Source organism: Panthera onca, chromosome B1, assembly GCF_046562875.1.
Source record: "Panthera onca isolate mPanOnc1 chromosome B1, mPanOnc1 haplotype 2, whole genome shotgun sequence".
NCBI lineage: Eukaryota > Metazoa > Chordata > Mammalia > Carnivora > Felidae > Panthera > Panthera onca.
In genome coordinates, this window is record NC_138342.1 from 5,301,368 (window position 1) to 5,320,449 (window position 19,082).

Here is a 19,082-nt window from a genome sequence, read left to right on the forward strand (position 1 = left end):
GTGTCCAGTGGGGAAACAATGGGCGTGGGGAGGAAGCCAGTCAGATCTGAGAAATGGCCGTGGAAAGCCGCGGTGGCCAACTGACCACAGCAGGCTGTTAGAGATGAGGAGACTTTTGTAAACTCCCGGCTGGACACCCACGGAGGGGCGCAGATACACCTTGGCCAGATGCATTCCCTCTAAACTGGTGTGGACTGATGCCTGTGCTTAGTGGCCACGTCTGTAAGAGCAGGTGCCTGGGATCTATGCCAGGCCATCATCCACAGTGGCCAGAAGTCCGGGCCCCCTCACATGCTGGGGCAGAGGACAGGAGCCACAGCAAGTGAGGGACAGAACCTGTCCCAGGACATGTCTCTGGCTGAGCTGACTTGGGGGGGGCAGTCACTGAAGGGCTTGGGGGGGCAGGGAGGCAGGCCTGGAGCCAGCTGGAACTGGGGGAAGTCCCCGAGGTGCAGGAAGCAGGTACAGTGAAGAGTAGAACAGAACGGTGGCCAGACCCGGTAGTCAGGGACATAGGGCTCCCCTGGGGACAGCACTCAGCCTGCAGGGATGGGGACTGTGGCCCATGCTTGGCTCCCCAGAGGGTCAGTGAACGTGTTCACTTCCCAGCCTCCCTGAGCCGGCTGCCCTCAGAGGTGGCCCCATCACCCCACCTTTCTCTCCTCCTCCTCCTTTCTGGAATCCCGTCCCCGATAAACTAGCTGCCCCCAATCCTCGTCTTGGGCTCAGGACCACAGATGATTCACTGGCCCTTGAGGGGGACAGTGGGGTGTGTCAGGGAAAGTGTTTTCCTCTTGAAAATGGGCTTGGGGTCCTGCATGAAGCTGTGTGTGTGCACGTGTGTATGTGGAGTAAGTAGGTGCATGCTTATGGAGTGTGTGTGCACACGTGTACGTGTGTGTGTGTGTGTGTGTGTGTTTCCCCGAGGCGACCTCCGGTCACTGTCCAGCTGCAGGGCTCTGGCCTGCCCGAATGGGAAGTGGCAGGTGAATCCTGCCCGCCAACCCCCCTCGCCTCCCTCTGTTTAGGTTTCTGGGTTGCAAGGTGTTCCCAGGGGCATGTATGACGGTCCTGTGTATGAGGTGCCAGCCACGCCCAAATATGCAACCCCTGCCCCGTCTGCCAAGTCCTCGCCCTCCAAACACCAGCCCCCGCCCATCAGAAACCTCCACCAGTCCAACTTCAGTTTATCAGGTAAGAGGCTCCCTGATTCCCAGGGGCCCACACTCCTGCTGAAACAGCCCCGGGGGGGGGGGGGGCTAGATGAGGAAGCAAGGAGCGGGCGAGGGAACCCTTCCCCTTCCCTCCCAGGGTGCCAGAGCGGGCTGGGGGAGGTCAGAAAGCAGAGGGGGTCTGCCCCCAAATTGGCCCTGAGCTCAGAGCTCATCCTGAAGCACAAGCTTACCCTGGAAGCTGAACGCGTCCCTCAGACCCAGTAGACGCTACAATGTCATCAGGTCGCCACGTGAGGGCAGACACGCACACGCTGGGAACATCGAACCGGAACCTTGTCCCCCAGAGTATCTGAGGCATTAGCGTGTGTGACACACGGGGCTGCGTCCTAGGAATATGGTGAGGAGTTGGGCACAGCTGGGCAGCCCCCAGTCTGGTGCAGGGGTCAGCAGACTTCTTCTTAAAGGACCAGACAGTAAACGTTCGAGGTTTTGTGAGCCGAGGGGCAAAGTTTAGGATATTCTATTAAGCAGCCATTTCAAATGCAACCATTGAACAGTGAAAAAAAAAAAAAAAAAAAAAAAAAAAAAAAAAAAAAACGTAAAAAACTATTCTTCGCTCCTGAACAATACAAAAGCAGGTGGTGGCCGTTTGTCCATGGTCTGTAGTTTGCAGACTGTGGTCTAACAGGAGGGAAGGACAGTTAAACAGAAAAGCTGATATGCTCAGCAAGCGAGTCGAAGGGGCCGAGAGAAAGACGAACATCGGTTTAAACCGTGGGGGTGACAACCTGCCATCCATCCAGGGAGTGTCTGTCTCAGCGATTACGCAATGGGGGACAGAAGTTGGGCGGGGTCCCTAGTCCAGCTCATCTCACTTTCTGTGAGCCTTCATGCAAGAGCTTCTCACACGCTGAGTGCGGTTCCGGTCTTTAAAGACAACTAGTATTGTTTCCACAAATGAACCGGAGACACAGCTCAAATAGCTTCTCTGATGCTCAGTCAACAGAATTAGGGAGTGGACGCAATGCCAGGACAAGCCACTGGGTGGGGCTACGTGGAGTCTGCAAACCGGACCTCTCTTCGAAAGTCGTGCAATTCACAATTGCCGCCGAATACAGAGGGAAAATCCCTCCCTTTCAGAACTAGCAAAACAACGAAACGAAAAGTCTGCTGGAAGGGCCCCACGGCCACCAGTGCCCCGGGTCGGCAGAGTCCTCTCCGAGACCCGCAGAACTGCCCCGGCCGGCCTCGTGGCCGGTCGACGTGTGATTTCATTTGCTATCAACACCATAGGTGCTCTCGGACATCAGGAATGACTTCGCAGATGCCTTTTAAATAATCTGCATGATGCTACTTTGTAGAGATGTGGCATGATTTCCTGCACGAGTGTCCTTTTGTCCAACAGGTGTTTTTGAAGTAGCTGACAGGTAACCAGCAGGGTGGAGATGATTATGAGGGAAACTGGTGTTGAGCACTCCATCCGATTTCTGAATCTGGGACAAAAGGAAGTGAGGCCAAGGGAGGTTGGGTCTGATTCCAAATTACCTGGGTTCCAGACATGACTTGTACTGGAACCTGTCTCCTGACTGGACCCCAGGGCCTTCTCATGCCATCCCTCCTTTCAGCATTGTCTGTCCGTCACTAGTAATTCACTGAATACTTACTTATTGAGCATCAGGCACTGGGCTTGGTGGTGGAACGTTAAATCTTTAACTGCAAGGGAATGCATGAAATTGGAATAAACGGTCGGCTTTGCAGATTTAAAACAAAAACTGATGCCCCTTCTCCATGGAGGTCTGCCCATTGCAAATCAGGTGGATAAGTCCAGCTCTAAGAAGTTCACACACATAAATGCACATGCAACCAGGGGCGCCTGGGTGGCTCAGTTGGTTAAGCGTCCGGCTCCGGCTCAGGTCACGATCTCGCGGTCTGTGAGTTCGAGCCCCGCGTCGGGCTCCGTGCTGACAGCTCGGAGCCTGGAGCCTGCTTCGGATTCTGTGTCTCCCTCTCTCTCTGCCCCTCCCCCGCTCATGCTCTGTCTCTCTCACTCTCAAAAATGAATAACTGTTAAAAAAATTTCTTTTGAAAATGCACACGCATCCACTCCCATGCATGTCGTACATAAAATGCGTTTGACGTATCAGGCACTGCTGTGTGCTGCTCTGACTCCTGTAGAAGCTGGAGCTTTGGGGACCAACCAGTTGGGGCTGGAATCCCGGCTTACCTGTCCTCCAACTTTGTCCCCCGAGATGGATGACCTGAGCCTCAAATTCCTCATCTAGAAAGTTGGGGTAGCCACCCCCTCCCACTTCACCGTATCATTGTATACCCTAAGTGCAAGCATATATGTTAAATCACCAAGTGTGTGCACTTGGTGCTTGCCCACCTGTCTCAAGAGCACGAGGCCAGGCAAGAAATAGCGCAAGGTGGTCAGAGGGTGCAAGAGGGTGACCCCAGGGCCGGAGGGGGCACAGAGGAGAGGGCAGTGAACCCCGTGGAGGTTGGGAGCCTTCCCAGAGGTGAGACTGGATTGAGTCCCAGAGGGTCGAGCGGATGGAGGGATGTCACGACGAGGGCTCAGCCTCCCAGCTCTCAGGAGCGGCCCGTGGAACCGGTCTGGAGCGGTTGGCTCTGTCTCTTTCAGGTGCCCAGATAGATGACAACAACCCCAGGCGCACCGGCCACCGCATCGTGGCGCCCCCTGGTGGCCGCTCCAACATCACCAGCCTCGGTTGAAGGCGGACGAGTGGATGAGCCAGTGAAGCGTTCCAGGAATACTGTCACTCCCTTTCCCCGCCAGGGGTTGGGAAACCCGCGGTTTTATTTGGTACTGATGGGGGGAAAATTGAATGACGTTCTTTCCTCTTTTGTTTAGGAAGAAGTGGTATTAGTGTGGTGTGTTTGCTCGGAAACTCCTTGCCCCACAGTTGTGTGTTCATGCTGACTCCACCTCAGATCATGGGTCTCCATTGCCCTCCTTAGTGAACCCAGGTTCTAGCATCGTCTTGTACCGTCCCTTCCGCTTCTGACTCCACGGGCTCCATGATTCTCTGGGTGGTTCCTTTGCACCCTCGTAGCTGTTCTAGGATAGTTGATGCATGTTACTAAATTATGTATGCAAGTCTGTGAGTGCGTCTGACAGAACATCACCGAGGACCGATGTAGACACAATGCCCAGACCTCAGGCCCCCAGGGGCCCTTCCAAACTCTTCACACGGAGATGCTTACTCGTTGTCCCCACCCCAAGTCCGCACTAGAAAGAAGCCTGCCCCACCCTTCCCCTCCCCTCCCCCACCCCATCCCCATTGAGACCTTCTGTGAATTCTCAGAGGGGCAGGGGAACCTTCCAGTGCTTTCAGAGAAACATCATCCACGTCCTGTGTCAGAAACTCCGGTCTCCGTGGCACTTGTGACTCGCCATGACGTCTTTCTGGTCTGTGTGTGTCCTTCCAGCCAGCTCCGACTTCAGGCCTAGCCAGGTTCACACTCAGAAAGGGGTCTCCCCACCCCCATCAGGGCTGATGACGGTGGGGCGACGGCTGCTCCCGGTTGCCCCGGTCCTGGTCCCTTCGAGGTGGTTGACGGGGCAGTCAGATTTTTAAAGTTTTGTACAAAGTTTTCCTTTGTAATCACCCCCATTTTTACTTAACAACTGACTTATTGTGGCTCTTATTTCTGAATTCAAAGCTTGTGAAAAAATAAAGAAAATAAACAGCCCGTTGGCCCCACTGGTGTGTTTTCATTGAAGGGTGACTGTTCAGTTGGGTGCAAATGCCCCAGTGGTCCCTCCTCGTGATGACTGGAGTGTAGGTTGCTTCCCAGGACTCGCTCCTGTAGACACCGAAGGAGCAGAGGAGGAAAGAGAGGGAGCCAGTCACGAGGTGTGGATGGTCGGGCTCAGATCCTGAGGCCGTGGCGGGTGGCTTCTGTGACATGGGCTGAGAGCACACGTCCGTTGTCTCCAAGCCTCCCTGGTGCCCTCTCTTCATACAGGTTGTGGGTCTGCCTCAGACTGGGAGTTCCAACCTCGTAAACATCACGTTTCTTCACTCCGGGTCCCATGAGCAGATGCACATTCTTGAGAAGGAAACACTCAGGCAAATTGCTTATTCCAATTTGCCTTTAGTCGTAGTGACAGTGGTGGTGACGATTGATGACAGTGATGGTGGTGGTGACAATGCAGGCAGTATCTGTGTGGTGTTATGCCCAGAATTCGTGACCCCCAAAGACCACCAGGGAGCCAAGTCCGATGCAAAAGCAAAAGAGCCTTTATTCGAGCTAGCTCGAGCTCAATCCCCTACCTGCACCGTCACAGCGGTGAGATGCCGGGGGGAGAGAGAGCGAGTTTCAAAAGCACAAAGGTTTTATAGGGATCATGGCCTTAGCCGATTGGCTGGAGAAGGGTCGTGGCCTCAGCCGATTGGCTGGGGAAGGGTCGTGGCCTCAGCCGATTGGCTGGGAAAGGATAGAACAATGGCTGCCGAGGTGTGGTCCCACATTAGCAATTATCAGCATCATCTGGAACTTGCTAAAAATGCAAATGTTGGGCCTGGTGGTCACAGACCCACTGAGTCAGGAACTCTGGGGGTGGGGCTCAGCAACCTGTGTTTGAACAAGTCTTCCAGGAGATTCTGATGCACCTGAAGTTTAAGAACCACTAGGTCTGAGGGTCTCTAACATGTTTGGCCTCAGTGTATACAGAACGTTTCTCACTGGTCACCTATTAACCATTGGCTGTCAGCCTTGCTGTGCTATATAAATACCTAGCACCAAACACCATCCCCAGAGACTCTGATTTAATTGGTTTGGGGAGGGGTGAAATGCTCCCAGGTCATTCTAAGCCTGGACAGGGTTGAGGGCTCCTGCCTCTGGCCCCTACCTGAGAGAAGCCCTCCCTCTTCTCACGCTTTCCACGCCTCTCACACTCCCCTTCCTCCCACCTCAGACTTCGGAAGAATGCATCAATCGGTAGCCTGCTTTCTTAGAAAACTTAAGTTACGAAAGGGGAGGAGGTGTGGTCTGAGGTTTGAGCCGGAACCTCTTTCTGCGGCCATGTCGGGGACATAGTCGCTAGTCGGCCGGCCTAGGTCTGCTCTTTCATGTGGCAGTGGCCACATGTTGGGTACTCTGCGAGGTAGGCTCTATTACTATCCCCCTTTCACAGATGAGTCCCAGAGCATTCAGTGACATGTCCAAGGTCACACGGGGAGGAAGAGGCAGAGCCAGGATTCGAATCCAAGACCCATGCGGTTTGGCTCAAAGTACAAAGCTCCTTGCTCCTAACCTCTAACCCTTACTACCGTTCAAGGCAGGATGCCTTTGATGGTCCTGCATCTATTTACTGGTTTTAGTGTATTCTCCCTCTGCCCCCAAGGTCTGTTGGACCTTGGTTAAGGTCCCACATGGTGTTGGCTCACAGCCTGCTGTAGATTTTCTTGAAACAAGGCTAAATAACGGAAGGTCAAGAATGGAGGGTAAGGCCTTTTGACGTTTGTCCTCGGCTCATTCAGACTATTAAAGGGCAGCAAAGAAACTTCCAGATAAGTAAAGTTGGCAGCCGCAAGCTACTCGTCCCGCTCTCCAGAGAGCACTTCGTCTCTGGCATCCATCACCCCCTGCCCCAGCCCACCCAGAAACGCAAGCAGAAATCTTCTCTCTAAGGCCGACCCTGGAGGGGCTGCCGTCCAGCTGCGTAACCGGCTGAGGTTCCCCACCACCCACTGTCCCACACAACGTTCCCCAGCATGTCCAAGCGGCAGTCACGGGTCCGGGCGGTGCGAGACAGACGAGCCTTAAGTCTTGGAGGCTGTGCTGGAACATTCCTTGTGAGGCACATGCTTCTCTTTCGTGCTCCCCTTTGCCACGTCATCGCCTAGCCCCGGGCTCCGGGAATTAGGATGCGGACATCTTGGAGGGGGGTATTATTCTGCTGTCCTGTCTTCTAAGTCTCTTTCCAGAAATTTTGTTTTATCTTGCCATGTTCGGGTATATGGTCCATCGTTCACTAATCCTTGTATCTAAGGAAAAGGAGGGCCCAAGACTCACATTTTCCCATATGATATCCCATTGAGCCGGCACCATTAATGGAAAAGACTATCCCTTCTCTCATTAAGCTGCAGCGGTGGCTTTCTTGTGAATCAGGTGACCGTAGTGTGTGGGTCTTCTGACGCAGTGGTCCCGAGGTGGCACGGCTAAATGTGGAGCACGGGGCTGGGCTGGGCTGGGAGCCCCAGTCTGCTGTGCTTGCTAATTTCCACTGTAGTCAGTTTCAAAGTACCAACGTAAAGCCAGCAAGCTGGCAACTCCTAAAATTTAAGCGGGCTCTGGGTCCCATAAGGGCTGGCCTAGCCCCGCTACCTTGGCTGGTCTATTTTTGCACCCACGCTGCACACGGACTGTAAAAAGTGAGACAGAACGGCGAAGGTCTCCTCATACCCATTTGCCCCCTGCCCGTAAAGCCCCAACCATTTTCTGACATCCCCAGCACTGCCTAACGCGTTCTGGCCCCCGAGTTTGCTTGGCCGCTTTGGTTAGTGCGCGGACCGGAGAAGGCTGCTCCCCCAGCCTGAGTGTCAGATCTCTGCACCCCCCCGGGAGCTGGTCTCTGGACCAAAGTGCATGTGGTCGTGACTCTCTGTGGCACAAAGCGTGAGCCCTGATGATGCGCATTTGCAGGGACAGATCTGCATCTGACCGCTTTGCCTGTATCTCAACTGGTTCCAAATGTGGATGGGAAAGAAAGGGATGCTATTTATTACCCTCTCCATCCCAGCAGCAAAATACACAGTGCTAAGGGCCCCAGAGGAGCGTCCAGTCTCGTCAGAGGGGTGCAGGGAAGGCTCTTGAAGACGTTAAGTCCTGCTGTTGGGACGTGGATGATGATTATAGACTCAGGAGGCAAAGGGGACGGGAGGTGGGTAGAACTGTTCCGGGCGGCAGCAGCAAAGTCCTGTGCAAAAGCCCAGTGGCAGGCAGGGGCGGGCACGTATGAGTCCATGAGAGGAGACAGGCTGCGTGGCTGAGACCGGACCTCGCGGGGTTCCGTGGTCCTTGTTAAAGATTTCCTTTTTCTCCTTAGAGCAAAGAATACCGCGGAAGCTCGTGAGTCAGATGTGCGTTTTTGGAACGTGTAGACCAGGAGGCTGGGGCAGGGCAGTTAGGAGTCATCTGTGGCAGCGTCTAGGTCAACAGCCAAGGTAAGGACAGGACAGACACCAGGCTGGCCAGAGAGGTGCTCGGAGCGTCTACGGCCTTTCTCCTCACAGCTGAGCTCAGACCAGAGGGTGGGTGTGTGTAAAAGAAGGCATCTAGAGTCTTCTCATTGGATCGTCACTCGTCGTCCCCACCAGCGCCACCTCCTATCTCTGTAACAACCCACAGCCCATAATGCACGTGGGGACGGGAACCCAGTGGAGGAGGGGGGTCGCGGTGTGTCCTCGGTCTTCCCTGCATGGAGCATGTGCTGTGTTTGCACAGCCCGGCCCCGGGCGTCCCAGAGCTGTAGCTGGCAGAGTCGGTCTGCAATGGGATGAAAACAGAGAGTCCACAGCCTTTCCGGAATCACGGGCCCCTAACTGCGCCAAGCACAGTAGTGGGGCAGCAGGGCCGAGGAAGAGCCCAGAAGCACTGGCATGTGACACAGTCCCTTGGGCCGAGGAGGCTACGCTCGTGAAGCAGAATAACTTTCATGCAAGGTCTGCGGAAGCTGAGATGGCCTTCGATCTTTCAGAGATCCCGGTGCTGCTGGGGGGGGGGGGGGTCCGGATTTACCAAAATCAAGTTACCAAAGCAGACACTCCCAACTCCAGAATGCCTCTGTGCAGAGGGCCCACATGACAAAAGTGGTTTCTATGTAAACCGGGTTCTCAAAACGCGGCAAGAAGGAAACCACCGCCTGTTACGGGACTCAGCAGAATAATGAAATGCTTTATTCAGCCACTAGAGGGAGCTGGTGGTTAACTCTGGAAATCCCGCCTGCTGACCAGTCGCTCTGATGGGGAACATCCTCAACCAACCAGGGAACTGCCGTGGGAGACTTCTTCTGTCTCAGAGCTACTCCTTCCTAACAGAATCTAATTTAGATTTTAAGAAATAAAAATTCAGCCCACAAACGGTTCAGAAATCTCCCGAAGCCCACTACGTTCTGGGCTCACCAGGTACTGGCACACTTTGACTCAGGGGACATTGGGCCACGTCTGAACACATGTCTGGTTGTCACAACTGGGGAGGGCTCCTGGCATCTGGTCGGTGGAGGCCAGGGATGTCCCTAAACATCCCGCAAGGCACAGGACGGCCCCCACCCCCAAACAGAGGATTAGCTCACCCAAAATGTCCACAGTGCCGGGTTTGAGAATCCCTGATTTCAATGAGAAGAGTAATTTTCATTCCCAGTGGGAAAGACCTCTCCCGGCAGTGGTTTAAGTGTGGCCAGTCTGGAAGCTCGTGGATACTGTCCCTGCCCACTGGGAGCAGCAGTGCCCCTGGGGAACACGTCTCCTGAGGGGGAATTGCCATCTGGCAGAACGGCTTGTCCCCTCCCAGGGGAAGTCTGAGGGCTGAGTGGGGCCGCCCACAGAAGACACTGCTGTAGGTGTCATTAGGTACCAGTCAGGCCTCAGGTCCCCAGGGTGGGTGATGTAGGCCTGCAGGTCAGGGATTCCGTGGTCTGTGTCAGGGTCCTGGGGCCCTGAGACAACCTCCAAGGTGACCAGGCACTAGCTGCTGGTTCAGCCAAACATGGGGATCAGTCCAGATGAGAACCCTGCGGCCAGATGCATGGGACACGGTGCGTGGGACACGTCTCATGGGACATGAGAACAAGGATGACAGAATTGGAGAAAAAGACGTGCCTGGGTGGCTCAGCTGGGTACGTGTCTGACTTCAGCTCAGGTCATGATCTCGTGGTTCGTGGGTTCCAGCCCCGTGTCGGGCTCTCTGCTGACAGCCCGGAGCCTGGAGCCTGCTTCAGATTCTGTGTCTCCCTCTCTCTCTGCCTCTCCCCTGCTCACGCTCTGTCTCTGTCTCTCTCAAAAGTGAATAAACATTAAAAATAGTTTTTAGAAAGAGATGGAGAAAAGGCTTCAGGCCAGGAAACGCCAGCCCCGCCCGGAGACCCCCATATTCCCAGCAGAACTCCATGGAGAGTCTGGGGAGCAGGGGGTCCCCGAGGCTGGAGGCAGCCTCATGCTGGGCAGGCAGGGTGGGGGTGGGGGTGGGGTTCAGAGATCCAGGACCGAAGAGGTCCCTGAGGAAGGGAGGCACGTCTCCAAGCCAAAGAGAAAGAGAAAACTGGAGGCAGGGTTCGGACACGGGGTTTTCATGCCACAGGCGGCAGGGTCTGCCATGCTCAGTCAGGCCTTCTAGGCACTTCTCCACCTGTCCGTCTGTCCATCCGGCCCCCCGGTGGCCCTCCCCGTCCCAGCCGGCTGGGGCAGGCAGGTGGCATTATTCCAGCTGGATCTTCCACATCGGCCCCGACCCAAACCGTAACCTACGGATGGCTTCTTTCCTTTAGCGGCTTCTTGGGGCTCTCGCCGTCGACAGCTTCATTCTCCTGCTGGTTCAGCCTTTTGCTGCTTAAAACAAGGAAGCAATGCAGTGGTCACAACGTGAGTCCAGATCTGTCCAGAGGCAAGAACTCATCCGATCTGATCAGATGAAAAGGCAGTGACAGGCCATCAAAACAGCCCCACCCCCTTTAACTGGGGTTGTCCAGAGACAAACACGGCCTCCGGTTCCCTCTGTTGGGTGGGGGGGGGGGGGGTCACCTGAGGGCCACGGGGTAAAGGCAACCCCCCACTCAGATGACTGGGCGCACCGGGACGCACTGACCCTACTGCAGACCCCAAAGTGTCTGCAGCCAGTGGGGGCCTGGCAAGGCGGGGACCGTTCAGGCCGGGTGCTGGCGGGATGCAGAGCTAGGTCATGGCCGGCCCGGCCAAACTGGACACGAATAGTAGCAGTGACAGGGATATCAACAGCTCCCGTCATCATCCATCATTTCTGGGACCCTGTGGCTAACACCTCCGAGAAAGGCGCCTGTTTTCCTGCCCGGACTGTAAGCAGTCAATATGCATCCACTGGCAATAAGCCGGCCCCTGCCCCCGTACCTGAGTGATCCCGTGGGGTGGCCCCCTGCTGCAGGGTCATCGTCGGTGGGGCCCCCCGGGTTCCCTTTCTCCCGGGGTGGGGGCTTCTTCCTTCTCGTCCTTACAGGCTTCTCTGCAGAAGACACATAAACCCAGACATAGGGTGACGTCAAGCACGTGACAGCTTCCCTCGGCCTCACCCCGACCCAGCCGGGCATCTGCTGAGGACGTCCGCGGCCAAGGAGACACTCTGTGCTTTCTGCGATTACACCCATTTAACTTGTAGGGAAACTGAGGCCCGGGGAGGTGACGTGCTTTCCCAAGCTCACACAGCCGTTACGTTATGGAGCTGGGATTCGAACACAGGGCTGCCAGGCTCCCGCTGGGTCTCTGCCACGCCCCGAAGCAGAAGGACCCTGACAGAGAAGTGTTGTTTTAAGAGAGCCCTGTGTTCTCACACACACCCCTGTCTCTATCCCGTCAGCCGGCTACACCACTGTGAGGTCACAGTAGTTGCCGCTGGCAGGGGGCCAAGGGCTAATCACCCCCGTCTGTAAGTCGGGGACACAGAGGCCCGGGTGGTGAGGTGCAGACCTCAGAATCCAAAGTACTGAACGCGGGAGAGCAAGGCGGCCCTGGGGCTAAGTGAGTCCGCTCGTTGATGGGCAAGGACACAAAAGCCCGGAGAGGGTAAGCACGGTGCCCGAGGCCACACAGATGGTTAGTGGCGGACACGGGACTGCAGCCCATACTCCCGCTGCTGTGCACCGCCTTCCACGACTTACCTGACGAGCCACGCTTGCTTGAAAACGGTCTGCTTTCGGCGAGGGGCACCCGGGCCAATGCCGCCAGCTCTGAGACAAAGCTCTGCTCGGCCTCCTGGATGCAAGGACGGAGGGTCAGCTGGGTCCCCCTCTGCCCCGTCCCGCCTCTGCACCACAGTGAGGCTGACGCCCTCTCCAGGGTGGCTGATGGCCCCGCATCCCTGGCGGCAGACGGGTCTCCAAGAAGAACCCAGAGACGGCAGGAGCAGGGCGGACGCGTGTGTGAGCACAGGAACCAGCACTTTCCGGCTCCTGCCAGGGAACTGTCCGTCCTCACTCACGCCAGCCAGGGAGCCCCATTTTACAGAGAAGCGTGCAGAGGTGAGGGCTCAGAGAGGGACACGGCACCCGCTTCCGCCCGACTTCAGAGTCTGAGCTCTTAGCTGCCGACGCTGTGGCTTAACCACCGACCTGGATTCCGTGACTTATTAGCTGCGTGACACTAGACGGTGACTTCAGCTCTCAGAGCTGCAGTGTCCCCACCTGTACCTGGAGTACGACAGTGACCTTGTCCTCAGTTATGGGACGACGAGGTCAGATGGCGTGTGTAACGCTCTTGGTTCCGTGTCAGGACAGACGCTCAGGGAACGAGCATTAACCACCCTGGCTCTCACCTGTCGCTGCCACACCGGTGGGGACTACTCTGACCGGGCCAACACTCTGTTAAGTGCTTCCATTCTGGAATATCTGATTTTTTTTTTAAGGCACCCACTTTGCTTTAAAAAAATTTTTTTTTTTTAATGTTTCTTTATTTTTGAGAGAGACAGAGACAGAATGCGAGTGGGTTAGGGGCAGAGAGGAGGGAGACACAGAATCCGAAGCAGGCTCCAGGCTCCGAGCTGTCAGCACAGAGCCTGATGCAGGGCTTGAACTCAGGAACCACGAGATCATGACCTGAGACGAAGCTGGACGCTCAACCGACTGAGCCACCCAGATGCCCCTATTTTAGTTTTTTTTAATGTTTATTTATTTTTGATAGAGACAGAGCGTGAGCAGGGGAGGAGCAGAGAGTGAGGGAGACACAGAATCCGAAGCAGGCTCCAGGCTCCAAGCTGTCGGCACAGAGCCCGACACGGGGCTCGAACCCACAAACCATGAGATCGTGACCTGAGCCGAAGTCGGACGCTCAACCGACTGAGCCACCCAGGTGCCCTGCCACTTTGTTTTCATAACCGCACTTTATGAGACTTCCCCGTGATAGCTACCCACTTCATTTCACAAGGGCCGAGCCGCCCGTGTGTCCCAGGGAAAGTGCAGGCCTTGGTCACCAGCCGCACTGCCTTTGTGACCCTGAGAGGCCCACGTGATGGCGAACCACGTGCAGGGAAGAGCTCACTTCTCCTCCGGCTCAACGGCGGGGAGACGATCGGAGCACAGGGCCTGGCCCCCCGAAGCTGCTCAGGAATCAGCACAGCGCTGCCCGCCCCCAAGGCTCACGGCCAAGCCGTCAGCCAGCGAGACTCAGCCAGGGCCAAGGTCTTTTTGCCGCGACCTGTGGTCACGAGAGTGGCCTTTTGCTGCTCCTGTTCCTCCCTAAACCCCGGCCCGCTCCGTGAAGGCGCTTTTCCGACACTCGTACCTGTAGCTGGGTCTCCAGCTGGGCTTCCAGATGATCCATAGCCCTTGCCTTCTGCTTCCAAGCATCCAGGCGGATCCGCTGGTGCGCGGTGAACTGGGCCAGAAACTTTTTCTGCTGTGCCGCCATCCTGGCAGAAGGAACGAAGGCCATCAGCGCCGCCCCAGCCGGCGGCGGGTTAATCAGAGACCCAGCACAGACGTGCCCCCGGAGGCTGCTGAGTCGTGGGAACTGGGGAGCGGAAGCCGTCCTTGGGCCCGTGGAGCCCAGAGAGAGGAATGGCCTTGGCCGGCAGGATTTACGGTGGCTGCACGGCCTGTGACAGCGGCCACAGCTGGAGTCCCTCCACCTGGGCGGGGGTGGGGGGGCTGACTCATCATAAACGTGAGTCACGCTCGCGACTTTGCAGAATCCTGCGTGCGCGTTTTTCGTTCGGTCCCGCTGGGTCCTCAGTGATACGAGCAGGACAAAGGGTAGAACATTCAGGGCAGGAGCCGCTCAGAGGGGGCGGGGGCATCCTTGGGGTCCCGCAGCTGCCCAGTGACTGGACGGCATGAAAATCATCTCAACCCAGGGGTGGGGGCGCATTCCCCTGAAAGGGCCAGAGAGCCACCGGCTACCCATCCTTATGGAAAACGTGCAACGGGATGCTCATCTCCTAGCCTGCAGCATCCGAGCCACGTGCAGGGAAGAGCTCACTTCTCCTCTGGCTCAATGGCGGGGAGACGACTGGGGCCCCCCTGAAGACGGGGGCCCGTTACTCTGGGTGGCACAGCTCCGAGCGGGGGCGGCAGCAGGGTCCCTGACCGGGAGACGGCCCCCGCTTGCTTTCACCTTGCCTCCCCGATACCCTGAATCCCCTCCTTCCTTGGCTGACCTTCCTCAGGCCCTCAGCAAACAGGAACATCCCATCCCATCCACCTTGTTTTCCTAACGGCCCTTTGCCTCTTTCTTTCCAATCTTCTGTGAGTTCCTACAGCTGCAGAAGCCACGTTTAGTGTCAACAGGGAGCTGTTCACGGAGTTTACCTGCAGGCACAGAATTGCACCTTGCTTTCGCTTCATGCTCCTCTGCCTGCCAGTGATAGCTTTCCCCTCTTCTTTGTAGTTGCCTGGCAAACTCCTATTCATCCTGCAAAACCCCATCACTCATCCATCCATCCGTGTACAACTTCATGTATACATAAACACATCCCTGGCCTGCCAGGTGCTGTCCTGTGTTTTGAAGATACAGGTGCGAACAAGAGACTCACAGTCCCTGACTTCACGAAGCTCCACTTTGAACTCGGGTAGAGGATAGATGCGGAACAAATAATTGATACAGATGAGGTCAGTGCTCTACAGTACAGCCTCCCCCACACCCTCGAGGAGGCTGCATTGGTTTCCTGGAGCTGTTCTAACAAAGGACCACAAGCTGAGGCGGGGGAGGGGGTGCTTAAGACAACAGAAATCTATTCTCTCACGGCTCTGGAGGCCAGAAGGCTTCGATCAAGGGGTCAGCGGGGTTTCTTTCCCTCCAAAGGTTCTAGAGGAGAGCCCACTCCCTGCCTGTCCCAGCTCCGGGCGGCTCCCGGTGATCCCTGGCATACGTCCGCACCGTCCCCATTCCTGCTTCTGTCTCCACATGGGCTTCTCTGTGTGTGACCAAATCTCCCTCCACCCCACCTGCCCTTGGATTTGGGGCCCGCTGGAATAACCCAGCATGATCTCTTCTCAAGATCTTTCACTTAATGATATCTGCAAAGATCTTTCCTCTACATAGGTCACGCGCACGGGCTCCAGGGATTAGGACATGCATACACAGGTCACACGCACGGGCTTCAGGGATTAGGACACTCACACACAGGTCACACGCACAGGCTCCAGGGATGAGGACATGCACAAATCTCCTAGGGGCCCCCATTCAGTGGCCAGGCGGCTTCTTGCTGTGAGCAGCCTGTCCTGTACCCGTTCTGCCAACAGTCCTGGTCACTCTCGGCTGCCACCCTGACTGCCTGCCTGCTCCCCACCATGGACTTGGCTAATGGGCCTGCCAGGCAGTGAGAACGCTATCCGGGGGTGGGGTCGGAGTGGGGCTTCCCCCCGCACAGCCCGGAGATCCACGAAAGGGTCCAGGGGAGACTGAGACACAGCCGCCTGTGTTTACGCGATGCCCTGGCTACACGTAGACACAGGACAAGACGGGAGGCCAGAGGCCACAGCTCTAAGCCGGGAGGGGCGGTACAAGGACATGGGACTAGAGAGCGGCCGAGAGGCAGACAATCCTGCCTGCGGAGGGACAGCCATGTGGTGCTCTGGCCCGAGCATGACCCCCTTCGGCACTGCTGATCCTCTGGCACCTTCCGGAAGGAGAGGATGCCCTACTGTAGGATCTGAGTCACCTGGACGGGTCATAAACCCTTTCCTTTTGGACTCCTATTTGGTTATGGAAGTGGGTGTTTAAAAACGCATCCCTCCTGAAAGAGTCCCGACTGCACAACTGTTTCAAGCCGCACTGTGCACCGTGCAGAAGGCACAGCAGTGACAATTGTGCTGGTGGTGAAGGACATCAGGCGTGGGGCGCTGGCCGCGGGCCGGCCCTGCTGTGGGCGCCGCAGTCTCTGTGGGTCCTGACGGTAACGCCCTGTGAGCCAGGAGCTACCGTCATCCCACTTCACAGATGGGGAGCCTGAGGCTCGGGGCGTGAAGGGACCTAGCCCGCGTGTGGCCAGTCCACCGCTGCGTCACCTGGCACCCCTCAGCCGGGCTCTCCCACGATCCCACTGCTCCCCGGGGATGCAGTGTGGAGTTCGCCCTCGGACCGAGAATTGCTTCTTTGAAATCAACGATCCGTTCTCGCTACACGGCTCTGTCCCCAGGAGCCCTGGCGGACCTTCACCAGAAACTGCGAGCGGACGGGCACGGAGGAAAGGGCACCAACAGCCACGTATGAGCCTCTAAGTCACAGCGAGAGTCGGTCACGCACCCGCACCCCCACGGGGCTTTGCTTCCATCTCCCGTAAACCTGGCGGGGAGGTCGGACTGGGGGCGGCTGAGGCCCCTCCTCTTGGGTCACTGGGGTCCAGGTGAAGCCCCTGGGCTCCATCCATCAGAATCCCTGGAGAGGAGGAGTGGGGTAACAGCTCAGATTCCTGGGTCCCCCCGCAAAGCCCCCGAGTCTGAGTGTCCAGGTGGGGGGCCTGGCATCTGCACGCTCGGGAGGAGAACCAAGTGAGATGATGCCCCCCCACGTCTGAGAGCTGCCGGGCCCGAGTCAGGTGGATATCCGACCGTCAGGGCCAGGTGGCACGTAGGCGCGGGATGGTGGGACGTTTCCTGACCACTGCCAACGGCCATCGGAGGATTTATGGACAGCGTGTGTGGGACTCAGTCCGAGGACTGAGGGGGACCCTGTGGTTTTTGTTTCCAGCCGTCCGAGGAGGGGCTGGAATCTACTCTGAGGCCGCGCATGGAGCCCACGCCTCCATCCTGCAGGGCCGTGGCTGTCTGCTGCTTCCAGCCGCCGGGACGCCTCCGCCTAGACGAGGGACCGTCACCTGTCGTCCTTCAGCGCCCCTCCCCTCCCCCACGAGAGCACCCGCACAGATTTATTGCTGTTCCCCTGTCCGTCTCTCCCTCCAGGCTGTGAGCTCTGGGGTGACAGGCATTGTCCCCAGTGGCTAGCTCGGGGCCCAGCAAACAGTCGGTGCTTACAGGGGCGTGCCGGGCGGCTGTCCACACTTGGGTGGACAGTTTCCACACAGGCCAGTGGCTTCTTCCGCCAAACACCTGTGTCTGTGTCTGTGTCTCAGTGCCTTCTCTGGCCACGGGGGCGTGTCTGGCCAGCTCAGGGGCCGGAAGTGCTGGTGACATAACACCCCCAGGGCAGACCCTCAACCCGTGCGGAACAGGGCTTGGCAGACAAATCCCCTATCTTTCGCACCCCTTGTTGACATAATTGGAAGTTGAATTTTATACAGTCTCCCAGAAGATCCAGAGCGGGATTGGGCCTCAGTTGCCGTGGACAGGCTGCACGGCCACAGGGTTGGTTTGCTTCTTCTCCATTGCGGTAGGTCACACAGTGCCCCCACAGGTGGCCTTGCCCTAATCCCTGGACCCGTGAAGACGTTACGATACGTGGTAGCCAGGTCTCTGCAGGCTGGGTTAGGGTTATCGACTTTAGGATTCGGAGATTCTCCTGGACTATCCACGTGGGTCTCAATCACCACAACGCTTACAAGCAGAGAAGTTTCTCCAAATGGAGTCAGAGAGATGAGGCGGAAGAGGAAGGCAGAGGACTTCAAGCATCGAGACGCAGGGACCACGAGTGAGGACCAAAGAGAGGCCTCTAGAGGCCGGGTGGCCCCTAGCCGACAGCCACAAAGCAAGGGGACCTCAGTTCTACAGGGACCCACGTTGTGCCGGCGACCTGGGCAAACCTGGGAAGATTCTCCCCAGAGCCTCGTCAAGAGCCCACCGGGCCGACACCTCGAGCTGGGCCGTGGGAGACCCACAAAACCAGCACCCGCCGCGGGGACCTCAGGTCCGCAGAAGCGTGGGCCACGTAGCTGGCTGTTGTCAAGCCAGCAGCGGGAACCAGCTGGGGGCCTCACCTCCCTGCTCCCTCACGGTGCTTTCTGGGGTCACTTCCAGGGTGAACAGCCTGCTCCCAGCCCCCGTGCACGGGGGGATCCCACCCCACCCGGACTCGCTCGTTCCCGTGTGCCAGGCCCCGTCCTGGGGGCCGCGTGTCGAGCAGGGAGCCCGACCGAGGCACGGGGGCCTCCACTCTGGCAGCCACGTGCACGCACCATCGGACGCTGACTGCACGGAGCAGACTCATGGCAGGGGAGGAGGGCGCACAGGACAGAGGGGGCGAGCTCACCTCTGGTGGACGGCCTTGCAGGCTCCGCCAGATCCATTCACCGCCTTGCTCCCCGGCGAAGGGTCTCCGAATCCCTGCTTTGTCTGCAGCTTGCAATTCTCCGTTCTCTCACCTAGACCATTTAGCACACAAGGTCAAGGGGCATGCTTGGGGCTGGCCTCTGAGCCAGGTCGGGGGTGGGGCCGGGCACAGAGATCGGCAGGAGACGCGCTCTCAAATCGTGGGCCACTTACGCAGCACCTGCGCTGCCCCTGGGAAAGGCTCCGCGTGCGTGAGAAAGCGAGGCTTCCGTCAAGGACCCTGCGCCCCCGGAGGAAGGTGACCCCTGCTCTCCCTACAACTGCTCAGACCCCACTTTCTTGAGAGTGCCAGGAGCAAAGGTGTAGAAGAAGAAAGATTCCACTGCAGAGAGGCCACCACGGGTGAAAATTCAGAGCAGAAAGAACAAAGCGTTCGACAGGCGGTGCTGTGGGTGTGCAGCCGGCCGCTCCCATGTGGGTGCTTTCCGGGCGAAGTCCGGTTGGGCCGGAGCTTTCTAGAACACACAGGTTTAACC

The 19,082-nt window shown here is 57.3% G+C and overlaps 2 protein-coding genes across 6 annotated transcripts in view; one reads left to right on the top strand and one right to left on the bottom strand.

Annotated features, from left to right (window-relative positions):
* The window catches only part of CRMP1 (collapsin response mediator protein 1), a 78,247-nt gene extending 73,344 nt beyond the window's left edge, over nucleotides 1-4,903 (top strand). For both annotated transcript variants that reach the window (XM_078446272.2, XM_078446273.2), the window contains exons 13-14: nucleotides 1,029-1,194; nucleotides 3,820-4,903. In XM_078446272.2, the coding sequence (XP_078302398.1) occupies nucleotides 1,029-1,194; nucleotides 3,820-3,911 (258 nt within the window). In that variant the 3' untranslated portion in view covers nucleotides 3,912-4,903. The remainder of the gene's footprint in view (nucleotides 1-1,028; nucleotides 1,195-3,819) is intronic.
* A 4,169-nt stretch (nucleotides 4,904-9,072) lies between these two features.
* The window catches only part of EVC (EvC ciliary complex subunit 1), a 74,424-nt gene continuing 64,414 nt past the window's right edge, over nucleotides 9,073-19,082 (bottom strand). For 3 of the 4 annotated variants that reach the window (XM_078446270.2, XM_078446268.2, XM_078446271.2), the window contains 5 exons: nucleotides 18,527-18,638; nucleotides 13,667-13,793; nucleotides 12,049-12,142; nucleotides 11,285-11,396; nucleotides 9,073-10,750 (listed from right to left, as the gene is read on the bottom strand). In XM_078446270.2, coding sequence (XP_078302396.2) covers nucleotides 10,666-10,750; nucleotides 11,285-11,396; nucleotides 12,049-12,142; nucleotides 13,667-13,793; nucleotides 18,527-18,638 — 530 coding nt within the window. In that variant the 3' untranslated portion in view covers nucleotides 9,073-10,665. The remainder of the gene's footprint in view (nucleotides 10,751-11,284; nucleotides 11,397-12,048; nucleotides 12,143-13,666; nucleotides 13,794-18,526; nucleotides 18,639-19,082) is intronic. The other variant, XM_078446269.2, reaches the window with a different exon arrangement.